We start from the raw sequence: 5,365 nt of genomic DNA, 5'->3' as shown, positions 1-5,365 counted from the left end.
GGGCACCCCGAGCATTCTGCACCCTGTGTCCCCAGGGAGGGAGCTGGGTTTGGGGGGGGCTGGAGCTCTCCAGAGCTGATTTCCCCCTGGGGTAAATCCCTCACCTGGGGGGCTTTGGGCACCCCGCGCCTCCCCGCTGTGCCCCCACTCCTCCCAGCGCCGTCAGGAGCGTTTGTGCTGCATCACGACGGGAGGGCCGCGTCCGGCCCATCCAGGCAGACAAAATTTGATCGGAAGAAATCGAAATTCCCCCCCCCCCCCCCCCCCCAACCCCCCCCCCGAGGAGGACGTGACTCAGATTTGCCTGGCTGCCTTTCCTTCCACCGCAGCTGCGGTGGGAGCCAGGAGGTTGCCACCGAGGGTCCAAGCGCCGCGAAGCCGTCACGGCCGCGCCGCTGCGAGTCCCCGCGGTGGAACTGGGGGGGGGGGACAGCTCCTCACACCCCATTACAGCCCCCCTTCACCTCCATCCCCTCAGAGCAGCTGCCAGCCTCCAGCTCCGCCACGGGAACCCCTCTCCCTCGGGAGCTCCCCGCCAGCGTGGAGCATCGCCCTCCCTTCGGCTTGCCTAAAAAACCAAGCACAGGGGAGAGCCCCCCCCATCCTCCTGCCGTCCCCCCCCCTCGCCCCGCATCGCCGCTTGCTATAGCACGGCCCCCCCCCTCCCCGCCACCTCCCTTCCCCGGGTTCTTGCAATGGACTCTCCCAGCGCTCAGCGTGTGTGGCGGAGGCTGCGGCGCTAGCGCTGGTACCCGCGAGCTGTTTTCCTGCCACATCCCTGCCGGAGCATCCTTCCGCGGCTGGAGCGGAGCGCGGGGCTGAGACAGGTAAGGGGGAGAAAGGAACGGCCTTTTGGGATGGAGACCCCCCTCCTCCTCCTCCTCTCACTGCTTTTAATGAGCATCCTCGGGGTTGCCGGCTGATGGATGAGGGGTTCGGCTTTTCCTTTCCCGTCGCTGTGGCCATTTTGTCCTGAAAAACCTTGCCTCTGGCTTCGGTTTGTCTTTTTTTTTTTTTTTTTTTTTTTTAACGTGCGTGCTTGGTAGCCCCTCGTCATCCCTGCTGTGTGGCCGGGCATCGCCGCCGGCGGGGATTTCGTTGCGGGGATGGAGATTTCTCCTGGGGGCACCGGCGGCTTCTGGGGAGGGGGAGCGCCTCAGCTCCCCGGGGGTGGGAAGGGGGGGGCTCGGCAATGACCTTGGCCACTGGGGGATTTCAAACTCTTCTCCCCTGTCGCCATGTTCAGGCTGTTCTGCAGAAAGGCCGGGGGCTGCGGGGGGGACCCAGACGTGGGTACCCCTTGGGGGGGGGTCTCGGGGTGTGCAGCGAGGCAGGACTGCGGCCATCGCTGGCTCCGATCGCGCACCTGGCAGGAGGAAAAGGCTCCGGAGCCCCCCCCAGCTTCGCTCGGGGCTGGCAGTGCTCGCTCGGGCTAACGCCACTGACGGCGTAGGGGGCCAGCAGCGCCTTTGTGCAGCCAAGAGAGCGTTTCTGTCCCCCCCCCCCCACCTGGCCATGGGGTGCCTGGCTATGGTGTGCGTGCCTTCTGGCTGCCTCGTGAGATCAAACCCCTCATCTTGAAAGCCTGCGCCGCCGCGGCTCGGCTCCTCGAGTCTCCCCGGCTCGTGCCAAGCGGCTCCTCGGGCGCGGAGCCGAGCGGTGACCTTGGTGCACGCAGGCGGCCCCGTCCCCCCCGCCAGGTTCTCGGCCTCCCTTCTGCTCCCCTCACCCTTTGGCAGCTCCCTGATGGCGTAAACGCGGCGCGGGCCGTGTCACCGCGCCGCACGGGAAGGCACCGCAGGGCAGCCCCGCGGGGGGCAAAATGACCTTGGCGCTGCCAAGGCCACGGCTCGGCTCCTTCCAGCGCCTTCGGGAGCCCCCCGGGATTTAACCCGAGGAGGGCAGCGGGGGGCTCCCCGGGCTGTTTTTGCTCCCCGCCAAGCCGGGGAGGAGAGGGCGGTGGGCGTACGAGCGAATTGACGCTGCCTGGAGGTCCCTGCCCGGCTTCATTCAGAAATCAGCTCGGGGTGGGGGGGGCCGCGGCGTGCCGCAGCGCCGGCACCGCACCGTCCCCGGGTGCCTGCGCAGAGCCGGCGTGGGTGCCCACCCCGGGGGGAGCTCTGCTGACGGCCCCGGTTATTTTGGAAGGGCTAATTTTAGCTCGCCGCCGTGCCCTGTCCCCCCTCTCTCTCGGGGAGAGGGGGGGGTGCAGGGGGGGGACACACGCGCTGACGGCTGCGTCCCTCTCCCTGCGGCTCAACTTCTGCGGCGCTGTCCGCGCGTGGCCGCTGCTGCCCGGTGGCTTTGTGATGCCGGGGGTAAAAATAGCAATTTGGGGGGGGGGGGGTCATGAATGACCACTCAGCAGGGCCAGCAGTGCTCGTACCCACTGGTGTCTGGGGGTCCGGTCCTGTCACAAGCTGGGCTGAGCTCATGTGGGGTTGGGGGGGTCTGGGGTGCCTGGCTCCCACCAGGATCGCGGACAGGGCTTTGTCCGAAGGCTCTCACGACACACAACCCGCAGCCAAATCCCTTCTGGAAGCCTCCCCGGGGAAAGTGGCCTTGGGTACGTGGTCCCCGGCGCCACCTCTGCCACCGCGGCGAGCTTCGGGCACCTGGATCGGAGCTGGGGACCCCTCCCAGGGCCCTCCACCCCAAACCTCGTTCGGCACCCTGCTGCGGATTGCCAACCTGGGGCACCGATGCCAAGCACTGGGGCTGCCCTGGAAGATTTTGGGGACCCCCATGGCCTTTGGGGGCTGGTTCCCCTCGTGGTCCCCATGGGGCAGGTGGCGGCACAGGCTGCGTGGTGCTGGTGCCTCTCCGTCCTGCCCTTCCCAAGGGATCGGGGTGGTTTCAGCACCCGGTGAGGGCCCGCTGCCGGCCTGGTTCCTGGCGGTGACTTGCAATCCTGGCTGAACCCACTGGGGATTCGCTGCATGTGGCCTGGCGGCGGCGATGTCCCCAATGTCCCCCGGCTTCCTTGTCCCCTGTCCCTTGAGGGTGAGGTGGGATGTGGGCTGGGTGCCCCCTCTGGAGATGGCCAGGGATTTCCCAAGCCCTTGATGTCACCGGGACCCTACCCCCTGGGGGGCACCACGCACCCTGCTGGGGCCTGCAAAGCCCCAGGGTCCCCATCTCCAGGTCCCTGTCCCCATGTCCCCATCTCCAGGTCCCCAACCACATGTCCCCATCCCCAAGTCCCCGTCCCCAGGGTCCCCATTCCCAGGTCCCGGACCCCAGGGTCCCAACCCCAGGGTCCCATCCCCAGTCCCCATCCCGTGACCCCCTCGCCCCATGGGTGCCATGAGCCGGGGGAGGGCAGGTGCGTGGCCACACCCCCTGAAGCTGATTGGCTGAGCAGCTGGGCCGTGCCCCCCCCCAGCCCCATTGATGCTGGTGGGGTGGCCACGCCCCCTGCAGCTCATTGGTTCCCGGCCCAGCCCCACCTGCCGGGCCCCATTGAGGAGGTGGCGCTGCCTTTTAGTCAATGGGCTGCTGGGGACCAGCGGGAGGGACTCGGGGGGGGGGTCCCATGGCCTGGGGACCCTGGGTTATCAGTGGGTGCTTGGAGGGGCTGTGGGGCCCATCTGCTCCCTCCTCATCCCAATCGCTGCCGGGATCCCCCCTGTGGGGCCCGCCCCAATCAGGGATCCCCCATCCCCACCGGGGTCCCCAGTGGGGGGCCGTCGAGGCAGGGGAGAGGCGGCCCCGTTGGCTTTCAGCTCGCCCATTTTCTTGTGTGGATCCATCCTCCCTCTCACAGCCACAAGGCTGGGAAGTGCCAGTGCCTGGGGAGAAGAGACCGAGGCGAAAAACCCCACAGCCTGTGCTCAGCCACGTTGTTGGGTGCTGGGGGATCCACCTGGGATTCCAACGAGGTCAATGGGTGCCCCCGAAACGTAGGTGTCTGAGAGCTTCGCTCCTCCAAATGAGCGTGGAGAGGGGGCACTCTGAGAGGTGACAACCCCTGGAGCTGCTCCCGCTGCTTCTTCCCCACCCCGTGCCCTGCTGCGGGTGCCTGCCCCCGAGCCCGGGCTCTCCTGGTCCCGCTCTCGCTGCGCCCAGGTCCCTGCAGCCCCGCTGTGGGGCAGAGGTGCCCCAAATCCTCCCCTCTCCATCCGAGCCGGGGGAAAAGTGCTGCAAATTGAGCCGCCCTTGGGCCTCGCAGACCCTGGAGGGGACGTGCGGGGCCGTTCCCAACCTAACGCGGGCACCGCTTGTGTCTGGGCTCCCCAGGTCCTGGCCCCCCCTGCGCCCCCTCCCAACCTTTGCCACGTGGATGGGTGGCGGCGCCGCCGCCCGGCCTCAAACACCCCACCGCCGACCACGGGCGTGAGGGCGCAGCCCCGACGCGGAGCCCCCCCCCTCAATCCTGCACTGGTGTCCCAGCCCAGCCCACCGGCACCATGGATGAGAGCTTCCGAGACCGGACGGCGTTCATCCGGGGCGCCAAGGACATCGCCAAGGAGGTGAAGAAGCACGCGGCCAAGAAGGTGAGCAAGGGCATGGACCGCATGCAGGACGAGTACACCAAGCGCTCCTACACCCGCTTCGAGGAGGAGGAGGACGACGAAGACTACCCGCCGCAGGACGGCTACTACCGGGGGGGGCGAGGGGGCCAACGAGGAGGAGGGGGCCTCCAGCGATGCCACCGAGGGCCACGACGAGGAGGATGAGATCTACGAGGGAGAGTACCAGGGCATCCCCCGGCACGACTCGATGAAAGCTGGGGAGCGGCTGGGGGCCGAGACGGCCGCGGGCGCCTTCGACGACACCGAGGGGCAGCGGCGGAAGGACAAGGAGGAGCTGGCGCAGCAGTACGAGCTGATCCTGCAGGAGTGCGGCCACGGCCGCTTCCAGTGGACCCTCTACTTCGTCCTGGGACTGGCCCTCATGGCCGATGGCGTGGAGGTCTTCGTGGTGGGCTTCGTGCTGCCCAGCGCCGAGAAGGACATGTGCCTCTCCGACTCCAACAAGGGCATGCTGGGTGAGCGGGGGGCTTGGGGGACGGGGGGGGAGGATGGGGGGCTTGGGGGAGGTGGGAAGGTAGGGGGACAGGGAGGGACAATGGGGTAAGGGGGACCTGGGCAGGTAGGGGGACACGGAGGGGGAGAGGGGGTGTGGGGGACTTGAGCAGAGAGGAGGACAAGGAAGGGGACATGGGGTTTGGGGGACGTGAGCAGGTAAAGGGATGAGGAGGGACGCTCTGGGGATGTGGAGAGGCAGAGGGGGCATGGGGGACATCGGCAGGTGGGGGATGTGGGGGGACGTGGCATAGAGGGGACACGGGAGCAGACAGGAGAACGTAGGGGGGCGTGGGGAGGCACGGGGACATGAGCAGGGGGAGGGATGTGGCAGGACA

The 5,365-nt window shown here is 68.1% G+C and overlaps 1 protein-coding gene across 1 annotated transcript in view; it reads left to right on the top strand.

Annotated features, from left to right (window-relative positions):
• The first annotated feature begins 675 nt into the window (after positions 1-675).
• The window catches only part of SV2A (synaptic vesicle glycoprotein 2A), a 9,590-nt gene continuing 4,900 nt past the window's right edge, over positions 676-5,365 (top strand). The window contains 5 exon segments of the mRNA XM_035346711.1: positions 676-818; positions 2,519-2,525; positions 3,360-3,364; positions 4,225-4,607; positions 4,609-4,990. Of these exon segments, the coding sequence (XP_035202602.1) occupies positions 4,410-4,607; positions 4,609-4,990 (580 nt within the window). The 5' untranslated portion in view covers positions 676-818; positions 2,519-2,525; positions 3,360-3,364; positions 4,225-4,409.

The sequence above is a fragment of the Oxyura jamaicensis genome, chromosome 25 (genome assembly GCF_011077185.1).
Source record: "Oxyura jamaicensis isolate SHBP4307 breed ruddy duck chromosome 25, BPBGC_Ojam_1.0, whole genome shotgun sequence".
Classification (NCBI taxonomy): Eukaryota; Metazoa; Chordata; class Aves; order Anseriformes; family Anatidae; genus Oxyura; species Oxyura jamaicensis.
This window is presented reverse-complemented; position numbering and strand designations above follow the sequence as displayed.